The 21,169-nt window shown below is 42.0% G+C and overlaps 2 protein-coding genes across 2 annotated transcripts; both read left to right on the top strand.

The window, feature by feature from the left end:
- Window positions 1-6,619: 6,619 nt before the first annotated feature.
- Window positions 6,620-8,665, top strand: LOC116253937 (pectinesterase-like). The gene is made up of 2 exons (XM_031628938.2): window positions 6,620-7,627; window positions 7,752-8,665. The coding sequence occupies exons 1-2, from the start codon at window positions 6,649-6,651 to the stop codon at window positions 8,420-8,422; spliced, it is 1,650 nt and encodes a 549-aa protein (XP_031484798.1). The 5' UTR covers window positions 6,620-6,648; the 3' UTR covers window positions 8,423-8,665.
- A 3,246-nt stretch (window positions 8,666-11,911) lies between these two features.
- LOC116253997 (pectinesterase-like) lies at window positions 11,912-13,918 on the top strand. Its single transcript, XM_031629008.1, has 2 exons — window positions 11,912-12,984; window positions 13,110-13,918. The coding sequence occupies exons 1-2, from the start codon at window positions 12,006-12,008 to the stop codon at window positions 13,778-13,780; spliced, it is 1,650 nt and encodes a 549-aa protein (XP_031484868.1). The 5' UTR covers window positions 11,912-12,005; the 3' UTR covers window positions 13,781-13,918.
- The last annotated feature ends 7,251 nt before the right edge of the window (window positions 13,919-21,169 follow it).

Raw genomic sequence — 21,169 nt, 5'->3', positions numbered from 1 at the left:
CCGAAGAACATCACATATTTATAGCCTGTGGCTTATGACATACACGAAGCTACATTTAGCAGACCGACAGGACCAACCTATACTTAAATTTCTAAGTAGTAGGCCTGAAAAACTGCACATATATACATATATATATAAGTTTTGCAGCCATACATATGTATAAGCTCACACAAGCTCATGATCCTTGCATGCAGTATGAAGGCAAGCTGCCGTCAAGCACGCTTCCTGGTAGTGCAAATGTAGAAGCCTCGGTACCTCAAAGCGGCTTCCAACGCGTCGATCGCAGGCGACTCGTCCGTGCAAGGCCTAGCAGGGGCCGGAATCTGGCAATCACCATTGCTGCTGCCCGGAAGCTGCTTGAACTGCACGGCTGAGCGCCTCGTCTCAGTCTTTATGGTGACCGTTTGGCTACTTGGGGTTGGTGCCAAGAACCTGCACACTTGACCCCAGTCCACTGTTGGACCCTCAACCCACATGGTCTGAGAGGGTTTCCTGCCTGGAAACAGAAATGACATTTTTCTTCTCTCTTTCCCTGCTCTCTCCCTCTCCCGGCACTGGAACTGTAGAGATTGCAAGTTCTTCTAATGGGTACACGTCAGAAGACTTGTGCTGTATTGGCAAGGAAAGATGAAAGGGTGATTCAATTTATAGGGAGAAAGTAATGGCTACTGATCACGAGCGCTGCATGAAAACCAACAATCTCCGTTCGAAAACCAGCGGCCACTGTATGGAAACCGACGACCTGACTTTGAAATGCTTCCTTTTGATCGATGAAGACCAAGAAGGCGGTAACTACAGCGGCCTTCAAGTGGCCAGTGGAAACATCAGGCCTGGGTACCGTAGAATTAATGCCTTCATCACATGCTAATCATGACCGTAAAGACTTGTTTTATATTTGTAGCCGACCAAGGTATAATGGCTTCTCTTTGGGTTTATCTATCTAAGCTGGCTATGTAGCTTCTATGGAAAAGTTGGGCCTGAGTTAGGAATTTTTTGTTGCACTAACTAAACTATAGTTTCAAAATTTTAATAGGAAATGAAATATAATTGTTCAATTTTTTTTATTATTTGTTAAAATGAAAATTTTAAATATAAGATTTTGAATTCTTAAAAATTTAAGGGAGGGGCCATGGCTCCTGCCGCCCCCCGCTACTTCTGCCCCTGGTTCCTCTTATACACCATTCATATATTTATATATCCTCAATCAAACTAGAAGATATTGACCTTCTTCAAATGTAATGTCTTCACTTGAACTTTTAATCCGGTCTATATCAGAGCTCCAGTTTGCTGGCCCTCAAGAGGCGGATGTCATGTATCATGTATCATATACAATATATATATATATATATATATATATACGACTATTACATGTTGGCACCTGGAAAATCCAACTTTTTTGGCAAGTTTCGTCATGAAGTCTCCCATACACAAAAATATCTTCATTTTTTTTTGGAAACCCAAGTGTGATGATTGTTGCTGCCGAAAGCATATATTTGAGGATTTGATTACAAATATTGGAGTATCTATGGACCGCCAACTTGCTTTGGCATCCTCGTTTTAGGCAATTCTTGCACTTTTTGCCTTAGTCACAGTGGGGATTCTGTGGAATATTAATTTTCGCACGCATAGCAGGGCAGGCTTCAAATTAATGCACTAGTTAGCTAGTACAGTTTTATTTTACCCTCACAATGATCAGAAACAAATTCTTAGATGTCTGGAGTTGTTCTAGATAGCCAAAGGGCTTGAGTAGAAAGCTGTCCTATATGGTGATCGAGAAGCGTATATATATATATACACACACACACAAAATACCCTAAATACAATTTTTGCTTGAATGAATAACTATGAACTATTTACTCGCATGTTTGACATCAGAAAAGTAATGAGAACGATTATTAAAGGTCAGTTTAAACATGTAAGTCTCTAAAAATAGCTAACCAACTAATTGCATAAATGAGAGAGAGGGTAAGGTGTACGAACTTAAGGATCAAGTAATTATAAGACTACGCCATCGTAACTATAGACTTTGTGAACAGGGAATATTTGATCATGTGCAAGTGGCAGTATGATGTTCATTTCTTCTACGACACCGAGTTATGAGAGACTTCCAACAATTTGATTGGTAGGATTCTGCCTTAATCCAAACCTACCCAAAAAGAAAAAAGGTAGCAACAACACATTGGCAAAAAAATGTTGAACAGGATGATAAACTTTAAGATTTTCTTATTGCCGCATCTGCTTTTGTAGTAAAAGGACTCAGCAAACTTACGTAATTAGTATTGACTACTTTCATCCCCTATGAAAACACTATATATTTGGGAGTACAACAGTACTTGCCACTTGGTGAAACCCGACCTATACATTATTATGCTACTACTGATAACGAGGAAGGGACCATATACGTACCTTTCTTTCTGTCATATATAATATCTAAGATATAAAGAATCTCAAAAGATTTAGAATAAAATCAATTAATAATACAAGGCGTGCTTGCTTTCCCACTGCTCCCATTCTCATGGTCTCATGCAAATTGGGTTGCTAAGTAGAGCCCACACCAGCTCCTGAAAATCTTATATTGTGATTAAGTTAGATTTAGGTTCAGCCTCATGTGGTGCTTACACGGACTTGACTCAGTGCCCTCCAATCACTCATTCTCTTAAGTGAGAGATAAATTAGTGCCCCTCAATCAAAATTTTCTGACTCCACCACAACTACTGATACTGAAAACTGAAAAGGCTTTCCATATGAATCAGTAGCAGGGGGAGTGAATTGTTAGGCTCGTAATTCTCAAAGAATGTTCAAGGATATTTCAGTTATGGGTTCTAAGTTTTTTAACTACCAAGATATGTGTGAAATTGGTGCCTTTCTTTGTGGACAATGACTAATTAGTACAAAAGGAGAGGGAGAGAGAGAGAGAAGAGAGAGAAAGAGATGAGGGGAAGGGGATTGTAACCCCTCCTCACAATTCTCAATGCCATCCGCATAGTAGTATCCATGTTAATCAAACAAGACACATGTTCAAATATGCGTTGCTTTCTTGACCAGCTACGCTACATGCTATTTGGTCATAGAGATTCCGATGAAACTTCAAATTCAGATTTCGAGCTCGTTCTTGGGCCAAATCGAGCGTTCTTGGGCTCGTTTTGCTCAGAATTTCCTCAGCAATCTTCTGATTCATCAATCAACACATTTTGAACCTGCTGTAGGCTGGATTGCTCGCTGGAACACCTTGTGGTTGCAGAAAAGGAAGATGACCATGTCTGACTCTGATACCATAAAAGGGAAAGAGGCAAAACACCAAGACACAGAGAGTTTTAACGTGGTTCGACTCAGGATCGAGTCTACGTCCACGAACAAGAGGTTTCTCTCTCACACGCCTCAATCATTTGTGTGAAAGGTTCCATTAACATTTAAAGGAATACATGGGTCATTCATTTCCTGATTTCTAGGATCTTGATTGGCATCAATATCTTGAAGATATTGTTGGTTACACCTTTGATTTTCTTTCCTAATCTTTTGATCAACAGAAACAACAATACTAAAAAGGTGTCTGATTTAGTCACCAAACCAATCTTCAGTTGCATGGAGAAACCGTCGCTAAAGAGAAGAGACGGAAGTCATCATTCACTGACATAAGAGACCCTGATTAACCACCTTCAGGACCCGGATTATGTCTTCGGGTTTTAAACAATAATATGATTTGATCCGGTTCAAAAATTTCCTGTTCGGATTCAGTTCGTTCAAAAGTAGCAAACAGTGCTGGTCCGAGACCGGCATCATCCTTACGTGAACGAAGCTTGGACTCGGGCTGAGTCTTCAAATTGGATCTGGGTCCAGATTTGAATTGGGCGAGATAAGATGACATTGACATTCACTTGAACTTATTGCCTCCAACTACTTGAAATTCCTAGGCATCGTTTGTTTCCTCATGGGAAAATGAGAGAGAGGGTGGCTGGTGTTCGCGGTCAAACGGATGTCTTTTGGATCCAAACCCCTTGAAAACAGGCTTAGGACTTTGTAGGGTGTATTTTGGTCATTTGGCGCCCGAACACATAACAGGCAGTTCCAACAAGCTTCCAATTTCTGGGTTCTATTTTCTTCATGAGATAATGTTTTCCAGGTCTTCTTTCTTCCTATCTTTTTTTTTTTTTTTTTTAAAAGAAAAATCCGTGACTTGAAACAGCGACTAAGAAATTACATAGCTGATTCTACAAGCTGGTGCTGATAATGATGGATCGATATTGACACCTACCGGAACTGGGAAATACGATGCATTGCTTCCTCCTACTTCTATTGCAAGTAACCGTGGACATGATCAACACCAACCGCATGCTGCAAGATCACCAACCCGCCAAATGTTTTGACAAGCTTCTCTTTGATCAAGCATTCCTTATCCACTACGTTTGATTTTAGATTCTTTCATCTCATGTTTGGTTGTACATGGATAAGACATACCCGATTATGGATCCAATTTTGATCTGCTTAGCGCGGACCTGATGAAGAAATTCAGATTCGATTGCTGATTACATACAAGAAGGGCATACAGAACCAAATCTAAATCCAAATATGGGGCACATGTAAACGTGGTATCACATCAAACGAGGGACACAGAGAACCAGTGGGGCCGCCCTTACTTTTCATGCGTTCCTAGTTATGTATCTCTGTCTCTGCTCACGGAAATAGTGTACCAGAACGCCATAAAAAAATTCAGTTTGAGTTCTGGCGGCTAGAGTCGTAACGTATCATTTGCGCGTCATGTGAAAAGTCATCTCACGGAATGCGGCGGAACCCGAAGCCAATATGGATCACATTAAACAGTAACATGCCAATCAGGAACATTTGACCCTTCTAATGAAAGGGTCCACAGTATGTATATATATATATATATAAAAGGGATATATCGGCTCTGTATATGATCGACTTAGATTGCAGGACCAAGTCGTTGCTGACTAAGAGAAAGGAACAGCGTCTGACTATTAGCGCTTCGCATTCGACAGGCAAGGAAACTTGTGCATGCGGCAACTTCCTTCGTCTCTTCCATGGTGAAGGAGACTGAAGCCTATAGTCAAAGGTATCTCATATATTTGTATATAAAATCGTAAAGTCCACTTGATCTGCATATTTTATTATGTTCATTTTATTGAAAAGTATTAGATTGCTTTAACGACAGTGAAAGAGAAGTTTGCACACGCTAGGTAGGATTACTTGTTCAAACGTCGTGTGGTTCGACTCCTGTACCTGTTCTAATTCAGTGGTACTGCTAGCTCTATCGGCTACGTCTCCATGAGAAACATAACCTTCGCCATGCATGCTTATGGACTAACCCCACTTGTGAACACAAAATCCTGCTTAAGATCAACTCTCTCTCTCTCTCTCTCTCTATATATATATATATATATATATATATATATATATATATGTATATATATATATATATATATATCAAATATCTGATTTGATCATATTGAAATCAAAAGAATCACGGTTCGAATCAATTTCGCCAGTAAGAATGTGAGTTTCTCATGCACAACATAAAGCTTCCACAAAAAAGAATCACTTGCTTTTCAGCTGTGAATAAATTAATTTGCAATTACAAAGGACCAAAAAAGTCTAAAGTAACGAGAAAGTAAAAAGGGATGCAAGTGAAAAACTCAATTTCTATACCATATAAAATGAATTCCAAATTAATTAGCTAGCTTTCAGGCCTCATATTTGGACCCAAGTTTGGATCTACTGGAGTTTGACCCGCTGAGGACCGGAGCAACAAAATCCGCGACTTCACGAAACGTCATCCCGTCATCGTCGTTCATGACCATTATAACGTCATTTTCTTTGCTAACTCTACTTTAAATTCAACTTCCGTTACATCATCTTGATATTTCTGATGATTTTATCGCGACGTTGACCGCATCCGTATAAGTTCGACGTGTGTTTGGCATCTGAAGGGTGACGTCGCGGAACATTCTGTAACTTTTTCAAAGAAAGAAAAAACAATGCAAAAAAGTCAAAAGGTAACAAACGTCCACTTTCTGTATAAAAGTTTTCAAAAATGCACGCACCGCTTTCGAAAAATACCTGTAGCATCACACAACTCAATTCCGATTGAATCGGAGTCACATATTCGAATTAAAATACAAATAAAAAAGAAATAAATTATATGTACTTGAATTCAACTCTTAATTAATTCAAAATACGAATCCGGTCTTAATCCCGCTTTTATTTTTACATTTGAATTTCATGCAACTTTTAGATAATCGTATCTGCAGCACCCAAGTAATGACTCCAACATATAATCAGATTTGGCTGGTTGATTATCAACAAGTCATCTTTCCACAGGGTCGAGGAAAGTCCTTTCTAACATTAATTTCCATTGGAACTGATTAACGTTCAAAACCCATACTTTCCTGGTCGCTACATGGCTGTCTATCTTCAAGAACTTTCTTGCATTTGGATCTTTTGACTGCTCATTCGAAATAGGGATTTTGACCACTGAATATTATTGTCGACTGCTACTGGTCAAACTATAATCTTCAACTTGGCGGCGCCCGCCATGCAAATCGTTTATATAAATAGAGGTGCCTTCTCACCATCCCATCTCACCAACACAAGAGCATTGGATAGCTAATACAAGCTAAAACACCAACCAAGATGGTGGCCTCTGCAACGACCTTTACCATGAGTTTCATCCCTCTCATCTTCTTCACCCTCACCCTCCTCTTTCCTTCCTCCATTTCTCAAAACTTCAGCGCACCAGGCCCCGTCACTCCTGATCATGCCTGCACCTTTACTACCGATCCTTCCTTCTGTCAGTCCCTCTTGCCGAGTGAATCCCTATCCAACTTCTATGGCTACGGTCAGTACCTTATCAAGAAGTCCCTACAGCAGTCAGCCACATTCTCTTCTCTCATAAACGAGACCATAAGAGATAAGGCAGCCCTCAGCCCACGAGCAGCAGCGGCTCTCGAAGATTGCCTGCTACTCTCCGAACTCACCACCGATTTCTTGGTTAACTCCCTCTCCACCCTCGACTCCTGCGACTCCACCACCCTGGCCGAGGACCAGGCAGACCTGGTCCATACCCTCATGAGTGGCATCGTCACCAACCAGCGCACTTGCTTAGATGCCCTCTCCCAGGCGTCCTTCTTGCAGCGCGGTCATAAGTTGTATGCTCCGCTGATGAATGGGTCTCAGCTCTACAGTGTGTCGCTCGCCATGCTCACCAACTCCTGGGCATTCAAGCACAAGAAGGCAGTCGACCCTGGCAGGAAGTTGTTGGACGACCTGAGAGTCGGCAGCGATGGTGCCCCTCATTGGGTGAACCGGAATATCTTCCATTTCGCCGCCGGAAGGAGGATGGCGCTGCAGACAGTGGGCAGCGTGGTGGTGGCTCAGGATGGCAGCGGCAACTACCGCACCATCAGTGAAGCCATTGCTGCTGCTCCGGCCAACGACGGGAGCAAGGGTTACTATGTGATCAACGTGAAGGCAGGAGTCTACCAGGAATACGTCACCATACCCAAGACCAAGAAGTACATAATGATGGTCGGTGATGGAATGGGCAAGACCATCATCACCGGCAACCGTAACGTGGTCGATGGATCAACCACCTTCAATTCTGCAACCCTAGGTAGGATTTTTTTTATCTGAACCGACTAAATATAGGCTACAGAGCCCTTTCCACCTTCTTTAATTTGGTACGCTTATTATAATAAGCAGTGTTTTGATATGTTCAAATCTTTTCTTTGCCACAGCTGTACTTGGTGATGGTTTCGTGGCCACGGGAATCACGGTTAGGAACACGGCAGGGGCAGCCAAACAGCAGGCGGTCGCCATGAGAAGCGGTGCCGACCTCTCCACTTTTTACCAATGCAGCTTTGAAGGGTACCAAGACACTCTCTACACATACTCCATGCGTCAGTTCTTCAGAAACTGCAACATCTACGGCACCGTGGACTTCATCTTCGGGGACGCTGCCGTCGTCTTTCAAAGCTGCAACATGTACGTGAGGCAGCCGTCTTCTGGGCAGTTCAACACTGTCACGGCTCAAGGGAGAAGTGACCCCAACGAGAACACGGGCACCTCCATCATCAACTGCAACATCTTGGCTGCTTCTGCTCTCGGCGGTGCTAAGACTTATCTGGGCAGGCCATGGAGGCAGTACTCGAGGACCGTCGTGATGCAATCTAACCTTGGCAGCCTGATAGACCCTGCTGGTTGGGCGCCTTGGTCCGGCACTTTTGCTCTCAGCACTCTGTACTACGGGGAGTACAGCAACAGCGGTCCGGGCGCAGCCACCGGCGGCAGGGTGAAGTGGGCCGGCTTCCATTTGATGAGCGCAAGTGATGCTAGCCGCTTCACTGTTTCCAATTTCGTACAAGGAGGCAATTGGCTGCCGAAGACAGGCGTGCCATTCACAAAGTGATTGATTTTTGTTTGAGCCTGATATTTGCAGGCAATGGAGTGTTTAGTTAGGGTGTCAACATCTTCAGTTATTTCATTTTTTAGGATTTTGCATTAAGCCATGATACTCTTCATTTATTTATTCATCTGTATCTAAGAGGCAGTTGGCCTTCCTAAATCTAGGTAGCTTGCTCTTTCCGCATGGTACATAACTACATAAGCGATGGGCTTCTAAATATTGTACTACACATTCTGGATCTTGACAAAGTATATAAGAAAGTTCTGGTTCTTATTTTTTTAGTTTGTCTAATTCCTGCTTGAATATATTAAAGTTTGTATTTCCGTTCCCTTATTTTTGTTTAATTGCCATTCTTCGGATGGTAGGAAATAATGTAAGCGAGATTTTTCTCCACCAAATTGAAAGGGACGTGCACTTACCTTGAGCTCTGAGTCGGTACCCGTGACAAGCAGCCGTTCTGTGGGGAAAGTTTTAATTTCAATTAAACCAAGAAGTAACATGTCATGCATTTATCTCATATGTGGATCTTTCATATTAAATTTCATGAGATATATCAATTAATCAAACAAAGTGCAACTAATTTGACATTTCTCTGCATTTTTTAATCGGTCTAACGTTTTTCTTGTAATAGCACCGGTAGTATCATCTCCACTGACGCTTGCTTTTCATCTTTGAAAGCTTTTGTGACATCCTTTTCTCTGACGTTCAAGCTCGTATCATTGAAACGTCAGTAAGGACCCTCTTTTTCTCGCGACTCTCCAATTGAGCCTCAATAACAACAATTTTTTTTTTATAATAATCAGGATATTCTATTCCAAAAAATTAATACTACTTAAATTCAAGGTATGCAAACCTGAGACAAGCATGATCCGACAAAACTTTTACATATGCTTGGAAGAGGAAGCTCTGAGGCAGTGGCGGAGCCAGGACAGTCCAACCTCTGGATCCAGGTAGGGCCAAACTGAATTTAAATCTAAGATGGGTGACAGCAAGTTTGATCAGAAGATCCACACGCTGAAGGGAGAATACAAACTGGGTATGAGAAACTGATGCCCGATCCAAATCCGGACGGTCTGAAAATGTTTAACTGGTTCCAAGACGAACATATGGATCTAACCCGTGTACACATTACCAAACCCTGCCAAAGTTCAAAAGTGTTACTATGTGAACATATTAATTTGAAGCAGTTCAAAAGTGGGCTCTTCAATGTGTGGGTTGAGTGGAGGTAACTTGTACGCCTTCTTTGGGTTCAAACCAAACTGCGACAGCGTACCAAACGCTGCCAAAGCCCATTGAATCCAAGTTGATGCCTTAAGAGACGGGTCATGGCAGCCCTTTCGTAGTAGATGGACTAAAATCGACTCTAGAAAGAAGAAGATTCAAAAGAAAAGCACTTGCTCTCACTCACCCTTCATCTTTTTCCTTCCTGTTGGTTGATCTTAAGAGAAAAAAGAGTTCAAAATCAAGTCCTAAAATCAGAGTTCGATGACTTGACAGAGGGAGAACGACTCGATGGGAATTAGTCCTGGCAGGATAAGAACCTGGCGACTCCATCAGTGTTTCATTAGTGGTTGCTCAAGACCGCTGCTAAAGCTGAAATTTGCGACCAGAAAGGGTTTGGACTCACAAATATATTATTTATCCCTTCCTATCCACCAACTAAACAGTCCTCTACAAGAAAGCTGACAGTGATATGTATATATGAAAGAGATGCTCATGTATTGAATGTTTTTTAGTACAAACTGTTTAAATATTAGCCACCCTGAATCGGCACTTGGCAGGATTGGATAGATATATATACATATACAACAACTGAAATCTGTCACATGCAGATGTTACTTGATGACTAAAAATTAAAAACTAATATCATTGTAGTTTTATTGCATGTTTACAGAAAGACTATCAATTGTTATATATATGTAGGATACCAACATTGGCAATAGTTCAACCTGGGCGACCAACGTCTGTGTAGGTTACTTGCACGTCTAAGATACTGGTAGCTAACCTTTTAGGTGACCAACTTAGATCGATGCTTGAAAATTTTCAACATGCACACATTCCGCCTACTTTATCTAGCTAGTCGCAACATGTGACCAACTTAATTTTCGTCTTCATAAATCTGATTTAGACATGCATGAGAATACCGTTATTTCGCTCACATAGTTTTGGACGTCATGCCGCGTCTATTAATTATGCCAATGATTTTGACGTGGGGATCGCTACCAAACACAGAAAATTTTTTTGTTTAATTTCAACCAATATCATGATTTAATTTGAACCTATTGAAAAAAAAAAAGGATCACGGTTCAATCCAATTGAGCAAAGTAGGGCCTGTTACGGGCAGGGGCGGAGTCAAAGTAGGGCCCGCACTAGTCGCCTCGGGCTTCACATGGGCATTTCTGTCTTTCTCTAAAAAGTATTTCTTTTACTTTTAAAATTTTGTTTTCATAAAGGGGTTGTTATTATTTTTCTACATTACTAATAAGAATTAATAAGAATCATATGCTTTTCCACGGTCAATAAATTGAATTCCAATAACAATAACGAACAAAGTATAAATTAATGAGAGAGTAATACGCGATGGGGGTGAATTAAATTAAATTAAATTTACTACAGACTCTTAATATTACAAATATATACGCCAATTAAATTAATGTAACTTTAGAGTTGATTCAGCTATATATATATGAGAAAGAAAGAGAATTCAATTCCTTGTCCCCGTGACACGATATAAGTGGAAAAAAAGTTCAAAACGGAGTATTTTGATATAAGAATTCAATGATGGCTTCTGAGACACCTGATCAATAATTGATGCAGAAACTTAATTCACAATCATATTCGTCCAAACGTGGCCTGAGAATTTGATTCCTTTTCTAAATAGCAACTACCCAAAAGGCGGTTCGGTTTCAATCTAGAAAACTCTTATCCGGTGCCAAAATGGACCACTGTTCAACTTCAGATCAAGAGACACTCCATATACACATATACAACTGGTTACGTCATGCTTTACAAAAAAACTTTGTTCATCGAAGGCTTTCATATATTTTTCCATAAGAATTTTAGATAATGCATTTGCGACCGGTATCTCTCCCATTCGCATCCTTAGCACCACATTAACTACTGGAAATTATAATCAAATTTGGCTGGTTGACTATCAATAAATCGTCTTTCCCGCATGGTCGCGGAAAGTGGGTGTTTGGGGACAAATTCCTCTCTAACTCTTTCCATGGGAACTGACTCAAGTTCAAAACCCATACTTTCCTGGTGCCTGCATGGCCGTTTACCTGTAACAACTTTCATGCACTTGGATTACGACGCCAGCTATCGAATCCGAAAAGGGGAGAAAAGAGAAAGAGAGAGGATCTTTTGACAGATTATTCAAAATTGGGATTTTGACTACTGAATTCTTGTCGACTGCTACTGGTCAGACTATAATGTTCTTCAAATTGGCAGCGCCAACGTCCGGCCTGCCATGCCATGCAGATCGTTTATATATAGGGGCGCCTTCTCAGTTCTCACCATTCCATATCACCAATACAAGATCTTTGGATTGCTAAGGGCGTCACAAGCTAAAACACCAACGGAGATGGTGCCTCCTGCAACGACCATGACGATGAATTTCATCCCTCTCATCTTCCTCACCTTCACACTCTTCTTCCCTTCCTCCATCTCTCAAAGCTTCAGTGCACCAAGCCCCGTCACTCCAGACCATGCCTGCACCTTCACTACCGACCCTTCCTTCTGTCAGTCCCTTTTGCCGCGTGAGTCCCTCTCCAACTTTTATGGCTACGGCCAGTACCTTATCAAGAAGTCCTTACAGCAATCAGCCACCTTCTCTTCCCTCGTAAACGAGACCATAAGAGATAAGGCAGCCCTCACCCCACGAGCGGCAGCGGCTCTCGAAGATTGCCTGCTGCTCTCCGAACTCACCACCGATTTCTTGGTTAACTCCCTCTCCACCCTCGACTCCTGCGACTCCACCAGCCTCGCCCAAGACCAGGCAGACCTGGTCCATACCCTCGTGAGCGGCATCGTCACCAACCAGCGCACTTGCTTGGATGCCCTCACCCAGGCGTCCTTCTTGCAGCGCGGTCATAAGTTGTATGCTCCGTTGATGAATGGGTCTCAGCTCTACAGTGTGTCGCTCGCCATGCTCACCAACTCCTGGGCATTCAAGCACAAGAAGGCAGTCGACCCTGGCAGGAAGTTGCTGGACGACCTGAGAGTAGGCAGCGACGGCGCTCCTCATTGGGTGAACCGAAACATCTTTCATTTCGCCGCCGGAAGGAGGATGGCGCTGCAGACGGTGGGCAGCGTGGTGGTGGCTCAGGATGGCAGCGGCAATTACCGCACCATCAGTGAAGCCATTGCCGCTGCTCCAGCCAACGATGGAAGCAAGGGGTACTACGTGATCAATGTGAAGGTAGGAGTGTACCAGGAGTACGTCACAATACCCAAGACCAAGAAGTTCATAATGATGGTAGGTGATGGAATGGGTAAAACCATCATCACCGGCAACCGTAACGTCGTCGACGGATATACCACTTTCAATTCTGCAACCCTAGGTGAGATTTTTTTTTTTTCCTGAAACTAACTACATATAAGCTGCAAAGTACATAGCACCTTGATTAATTGGGTAGATTTATATTGAACAATGTTTTCATCTGATCAAATCCTGCCACTGTCGCAGCTGTACTTGGGGATGGCTTTGTGGCGACCGGAATCACGGTTAGGAACACAGCGGGGGCTGCTAAGCATCAGGCAGTGGCCATGAGAAGCGGCGCCGACCTCTCCACGTTCTACCAGTGCAGTTTTGAAGGGTACCAAGACACTCTCTACACACACTCAATGCGTCAGTTCTTCAGAAATTGCAACATCTACGGCACCGTGGACTTCATCTTCGGAGACGCCGCTGTCGTCTTTCAAAACTGCAATATGTACGTCAGGCAGCCTGGCCCCGGACAGTTCAACACTGTCACAGCTCAAGGGAGAAGCGACCCCAATGAAAACACGGGCACCTCCATCATCAACTGCAATATCTTGCCTGCTTCAGCCCTCAGTGGTGTGAAGACTTATCTGGGCAGGCCATGGCAGCAGTACTCGAGGACGGTAGTGATGCAATCTAACCTTGGCAGCCTGATAGACCCTGCTGGTTGGGCTCCTTGGTCTGGCACTTTTGCTCTCAGCACTCTGTACTACGGCGAATACAGTAACAGCGGCCCGGGTGCGGCCACCGGTGGCAGGGTGAAGTGGGCCGGCTTTCATCTGATGAGTGCAAGCGATGCCAGCCGCTTCACTGTGTCCAATTTCGTACAAGGAGGCAATTGGCTGCCGAAGACGGGCGTCCCATTCACAGCGTGATTATTTTTCGTTTGAACCAGATCTGTGATTTTCTTAGTTTGAGTTTTGATATCTTCAATTCTTTTCCTTCTACGGTCAGGTCATGGTATTCTTCATTTGTTCATTCATCTGTATTTAAGAGGCAGTTAGCCTTTGTAAATTTAGAATGCTTGTTCTTTTCGCATAGTACTTAAGCGATGTGCTTCGAAGTATTGTACTCGACTTGCAACATCCGGAAAAAAAATATTCAGAAAGTTGTGATTCTTATTTTCTTAGTTTGTCTAATTTCTGATTGATTTTTTTTTTAAATTATATTTTTTCCGATTCTTGTTGTTGTGGTTTGTTGGACGTTAGTGTCACTATTTGGATGGTTGCCAATAATGTTACTGAGATTTTTCTCGAAAGGGACGTGCCCTCACCTTGTACTCGAAGAAGGTACCCGTGACAATCTGCCGTTTTGTTGGAAATTTATTTTATTTTAGTTAGACTTAAAAAGAAATAGCACGAAATGTGCACTTTAAAATTTGTATTTTCCGTTACCTTTCATATTAAATTTCTAATTAATAGTATTCATATTTTATGAAGATATTTCAATTAATCAAGCACACATGACATGCTGTATCTTCCATGACATGGAGGCCGGCCGGCCCGACACGGGCCGGGTTCGGGTCAAATATTTTCCTCACTGGGCTCAACTCAAGTGATCTCCATCGGGCCCGAGATCTTAACGGGTCGAACCGGTTATTATTCTCTAGTTCTGTCCCGGCCCATTAAGCCTTCTTTCCTCCGTCCCCTTTTGTATTTTTCCGTTCGTCGTCATTGAACTGCGTTGGTCTTTTCCATGGCTGCCGTCAAAGGCGTCGTCGGCAACAAACCCGCCGAAGAACAAGCCCACCAAAGCCATCTGTCCTCTTTCTCTTTTTCTTCTTGGTCTCTCTATCCATCTGCCTCCGTAGCCCTTCGCCCTTCCTCTACTGTTTACGATGGCTCGCACCAAGCAAAGAAGGCCCTCAGGAAGCAATTGGCCACCAAGGCCGCCCGAAAGTCGGTGCCGGCGACCGGAGGAGTCTAGAAGCCTCACAAGTTCAGGCTTGGAACCGTCGCCCTGAGGTAAATCGGCAAGTACCAGAAGAGTACCGAGCTTCTCATCTGAAAGCTACCCTTCCTCCGTCTCGTCCATGTGATCACTCAGGATTTTAAGACCGGTCTAAGGTTTCAGAGCTGCGCCGTTGCAGCACTTCTGGACACCAATCTGTGCGCCATCCATGCCAAGAGGGTGACGATCATGCTGAATGATATCCAATTGGCAAGGCGCATTAGGGGCGAGCGCTCGCTCTTGATCGCTTACATGAGAAACATATTGGTGCCTGGCGAAGATTACTTTTGCTAGGGTTTCGCGTCCTTTCTTTCTGTTTTGCGTTTTGGGGTTGGAAATGGCAGAAGATGGCATTAATCACACTTTGTTGCTGCACGGGAGAGCCACACTGAAAATCTCATGGTCGCCGTCTAGAAACAGAGGGAAGCGGATGGGGTCGTTGGCAGGGCAGAGAGCCCACGGGAGGAGACAGAGACGATCGTATGGGCATCGAGCAGACCCGGCAAGACCTAGCCTGTCAGTTAAAAAAAACGGGCCGGGCTGGGTCTGGGTCTCGGGCATGGTCGACCAGGCTCGGTACCTAGCTCGGCCCGACCCTTGGGCCCGATGGGCCGACCTGATGCCCAGGCCTATGGACATGTCATTGTGCCATTACTTACACGACTTTTTCCGTTGATGAAAAGCAAATACCGGTACCCCCTCCATGTCTTGCGTGACATTTTTTTTCGTGTTTATTTAACATGAAAATAGCGTCAGTAATAGCCATCCCCACTTACAATGGCCTTTCACCGATACTATTTACGAAAAGTTGTGCAACTGTATGTATAATGGCCAAAGTACTACTGTAGGAAAAAAAAAAAAAAGATAAAAAGGACTATGAAAAGGTTAAAAGTCTAAAAATGTACCAAAAATTGTAATTTAGAAAGCGTTTGCGTCCTTAGAGGAAAATAACATCTTTAATTTCTGGGCGAAGGGGGACAAGTGGAGCCAGGGTCGTGGGTGTGCCGGGCCAAACACACGCCTCACATGTCCAGAACATCTCACAAGTGGCCCCATGGATTGACAGCGGTATTTTTGTCTTTTTAAAAGCATGTCTTTTACTTTTATAATGTTATTTTGATAAAAGGGTCTATTTTTTCCCCTCCTTTTTAAAGGTATTCTGGTCATTTGATCACCCAAAAGCCGGATTCCTTTTTGGAGCATGAACTACCGAGTTGAAAGCTGACGTTCCCATGTCTCTTGAGTCATACAGCGTAGACATCCGATTACGTGATCAAATATAAGTGTAGAAATTGTTCAAACACAAGATTGACATAAGAATTCAATTTTATATATATATATATAGAAAGAGAGAGGGAGGGAGAGAATTCAACTGATTGTCACTAGCATAACTGATGGGGGGCCGTGAAAATTTAAGTGATCAGTTCAATTTCCACGGCTGTAATCAGTGGATACTTGACATTTTAGTGAACTAGAGTGCCGCTCTCCACCCAAAACCCAAAGCAACCTTAGCCCTAAGAACAAGACTAAAGGGGGCAGTTTGAAGCTTCACCCGATCAATAATTCATGTTGAATTTTAAATGAAGTCAGATTCCATCAAGCTGGGGCCAAGAATTTGATTCTTTTTCTAGAAGGCAACTACCCAGAAGTGAAATGAGGGTGCCCTTGACAGCGTGATTCATTTTGGTTTGAACCAATTAAATATAGGACTTTCAAATTATAGCCTTAGAGTGGACATCTTTAGTCATTTCTTTGTAGGGTTTTTAGATTAGGTCAAGTTCTTGGTTCGTTTATTTATTTATTTATACACAAAGTACGTAAACTTAAATGACACAAATAGCACTGATGAGAAAATGCAAGGACACAATTTTATGGGAAAAAGGTGACAAAGGAGAAAAGAAAAGAACTTTGAAAAGAGAGAGAGAAAAAAAAAGTTAACTTAGAAATAGCATGCGTTTGGAGCGTCTAAGACATACTGCCGCAAGCCAGCAATACTGCTAGCTATCGGGATTGGCTTCGACTTGGTTAGGAGAAAAACCGCCGCTATACTTGCAGCAATCTGTGACTGAATAGCGTTATTAATTCGAAGCAGTTCAAACTTGGACTCTTCCATGTAGGTAACTTGCACGTCTAAGATAGCCTACCTTCTTTGGGTTCAAAACGAACTAGCCGCAGAGGATCAAAGCTTGACAGACTCCATTGGCTCCAAATTGACGTCCCATGAGACCAGTCGTATTGGCAGAATTTTCTGGAAGCGAATGGACTAAACCCACTTGCCCATATATATATATATATATATATATATAGAGAGAGAGAGAGAGAGAGAGAGAGAGAGAGAGATCAAAGTTCAATGCAAACACGAGATGTGCCCTTCAGCATCACCAAAAAATGCCTGTTTAGCGGAGCAAGACAATCCCGTCATTGAGTAAATTAGTTTTTTTTATTGGACGATGCCTTTCAATGATCCATTTGGGATTACCATGTCAATTACATCAACCAGCAGTCCACTGTTTGTGATTTAGTGACATGTTTTGACATAAGGAGTTAAAAAGGTGTCCGATTTAGTCACCAAACCAGTCTTCAGTTGCGTGGAGAAACTGTTGCTAAAGAGTAGAGGCGGAAGTCTTCTTTCACTAACACGAGTCGTTATGCCAGCGACATTTGTTCATCATTCACTGACATAAGAGAGAGAGAGAGAGAGAGTAGAAGCTTTGGAAAAAAAATCAAAAGAATTAAATATTCTAGGTTAGAGGTTGATGAGTGGTAGGGTATTGGGCAACAAGGTGGTTCAAATCTTATAAAGACTCGTGTTCGAATCTTGTAGTGGTCACTATCACGTTTCAGTTTGCTTTACATCTGGACCATAAAAAGTTTCGAAACATACTTTGTAAAGCTAGGGAAGTGGGCACAAGGGGTCGAGTGGCCTTTTTTAAGAACGGTGGAATGAACCACTCACTAAAAAAAAAAAAAAACGCTTAACAGTTTGGCCAATCCAATTATAAAATTAACATTTTAGAGAAAGGGATATGTTTGGATGACTTGGCGTTATTGTTTAGAATTTATTTGAGGCCGTGGAAAGGGCGAGAACAACTTGATTTTGACGTGGAGATGGCCACCAAACACGGAAAGGGAGGGCTGAGGATAGACTTCAGGACCCGGATTTTGTCTTCGGGTTTTAACCAATAATGTGATTTGATCCGGTTCAAAAGTTCGCTGTTCGGATTCAATTCGTTCAAAATTAGCAAACAATGTTGGTCCGACACCGGCTGAATCTTCACATTGGATCAGGGTCCAGATTTGAATTGAACGAGTCAATATGACATTGACATTGACTTGAACTTATTGTCTCCTTCTACTTGAAATTCCTAGGCATCGTTTGTTTCCTCATGGGCAAATGACATAGTGGGTGGCTGGTGTTCGCCGTCAAACAGATGCCTTTTGGGTCCAGACCCCCTGGAAGCAGCCGCAGGACTTTGTAGGTGGTTCTCCTTTTACTTTTTATTCATTTGGCTCTCAAACACATAACAGGCAGTTCCAACATGCTTTCAATTTCTGGGTTCCATTTTCTCCATGAGATAATGTTTCCCAAGTAAAAATTCAACCCCGTATTGAAACAAACGTAGAATCCGCAATCCCAGAAGGCAATAACTTGGCACCAAGTGGCCAGGTCTTCTTCTTCTTCTCCTTTTTTTTCTTTTTTTTGTTTAAAAAAAAATCGGCGACTTGAAACAACGACTAAGAAATTACATAACTGATTCTACAAGTAATTGCAAGCTGGTCCGGATAATGATGGATCGATATTGACACTTACCGGAACTGGGAAATACGATGCATTACTTCCTCCTACAGTCCTACTTGTATTGCAAGTAACCATGGACTTCTACACCTCATGGCTTAGACCTCCATGATCAACACCAACCCGCCAAATGTTTTGACAAGCTTCTCTTTGATCAAGCATTCCTTATCCACTAAGTTACCAGAACACCATACAAAATTCAGTTTGAGTTCTGGCGGCTACAATGGAAACATATCATTTGCTCGTCATGTGAAAGGTCATCTCACGGAATGCGGCGGAACCGGAAGCCAATATGGATCACATTAAACAGTAACATGCCAATTAGGAACATTTGACCCTTCCAATGAAAGGGTCCACCAGTATATATATATATATATATATATATGGATAGACCGGCTTTGTATATGATCGAGTTAGATTACAGGACCAGGTTGCTGCTGACTAAGAGAAAGGAACCGCAATCTTCATGCTGTCGCCTGTATATAATACTATTTGACTATTCGCTCTTCGCATTCGACAAGTTGTGCATGCGGCAACTTCTTCTTCCCTTCCATGGAAGGAGACTGAAGGCTATAGTCAAAGGTTTCTCATATATTTATATATAAAATCGTAAAGTCTACTTCATCTACATATTTTATTGTGTTCATTTATTGAAAAGTATGACATTGCTTTAACGATAGTGGAAGAGAAGTTTGCACACGCTAGGTAGGATTACATGTTCAAACGTCGTGTGGTTCTTCGAGGAAACCAGGGAGAGAACTTGAGATGTATTTTGACAATTGAATTTTGACTCCTCTGCTAATTCAGTGCTATTGCCAGCTCGACCGGCTACGTCTCCTCCATGAGGAACAGACCCTTCGTTATGCGTGCAGGAAACTGCGAAATTGAGGTGCCATGAGACGAGCCATGGCAGCTCTTTGGAAGCAGATGGACTAAACCCACTTGTGAACTCAAAATCCTACTTAAAATCAACTCTCTCTCTCTCTCTCTCTCTCTCTCTCTATATATATATATATATATATATATATATATATATATATATATATGTATGTATTTTCTTCCCTTGCTATTTCTCTCTTATCCATCATTTTATTAGTCTTTTCTCTGTGTCTAACGCTGTATTTTGTCATATATGAGAGAAAGACAGAGGGGGGATTAAATGCTTGACTTGTTAATTAAACTTAATACTCTAAAGAAAGGGATATCTGCGATGACTTGACTTTATTGTTTACAGTTTATTTATGATGTGGCCGACGAAAAGCGAGAACAACTCGATTTTACATGGAGATCGCTCCCAAACACAGAAAGGGATGGCTGAGTTCACCTACATATATATATTTTTAAATTTTAACCAAATATATGATTTGATCATATATATATAGAAAACAACAGAATCACGGTTCGAATCAATTTGGCCATTAAGAACGTGAGTTTCTCATGCACACCAGCTTGACCAGCTACCCTGACATATGTAAAGCTTCCATAAAATAGAATCACTTGCTTTTCAGCTGTGAATAAACTAGTTTCCAATAACAAAGGACGAACAAAGTCTAAATCAATGAGAAACTAAAAAGGGATGCAAGTGAAAACTCAGTTTCTATACCATAAAAAGAATTTCAAATTAATTAGCTAGCTTTCAGGCCTCCTATTTGGACCCAAGTTTGGATCTACTCCAGGTTGACCCGGTGAGGACCGGAGCAACAAAATCCACGACCTCACAAAACGTCATCCAGTCATCGTCGTTCATGACCATTATAACGTCATTTTCTTTGCTAACTCTACTTTAAATTCAACTTCCGTTACATCATTTTGACATTTTTAGTGATTTTATGGCGACATTGACCGCATACGTATAAATTTGACGTGTGTTCGGCATCTGAAGGGAGACATGGCGGAACATTCTGTAACTTTTTAAAAGACATGCAAAAAAAAAAAATTTTGAAAAAGTCTTAAAGGTCCACTTTCTGTATAAAACTTTTCAAAAATGCATCCACCGCTTTTGATGAATACTTGTAGCATTCCCACCTTGATGTACACAACTCAATTGGTCTAGTGTGGCTTTAGCGAGGGCAATCAGTGGATTGGTTTGAATGAGACTTATCTTCTACTATAACGGTAAATTTCACATAATTGAATTCAAATATGAATGAAAGAAAATTATATCTACTTGAATCCAACTTTTAATTAATTCGTGATGCGAATCAGGTCGTAATCCCGCTTTTATTTTTACATTTGAAAAAATTTCATGCAACTTTTAGATAATCGTATCTGCAGCACCCCGGTAACGACTCGAACGTATAATGAGATTTGGCTGGTTGACTATCAATAAGTCATCTTTCCACAAGGTCGAGGAAAGTGGGTGGTTAGGGACAACTTCCTCTCTAACATTAATTTCCATTGGAACTGATTAACGTTCAAAACTCCATACTTTCCTGGTTACTGCATGGCCGTCCGTCTTTAAGAACTTTCTTGCACTTGGATTACGACGCGACCAAATCAAAATAGGGGAGAGAGATTG

The sequence above is a fragment of the Nymphaea colorata genome, chromosome 5 (assembly GCF_008831285.2).
Source record: "Nymphaea colorata isolate Beijing-Zhang1983 chromosome 5, ASM883128v2, whole genome shotgun sequence".
In the NCBI taxonomy this organism is placed as follows: domain Eukaryota; kingdom Viridiplantae; phylum Streptophyta; class Magnoliopsida; order Nymphaeales; family Nymphaeaceae; genus Nymphaea; species Nymphaea colorata.
Note: the sequence above shows the minus strand (reverse complement) of the source record. Positions and strands in the feature narration are given on the sequence as shown.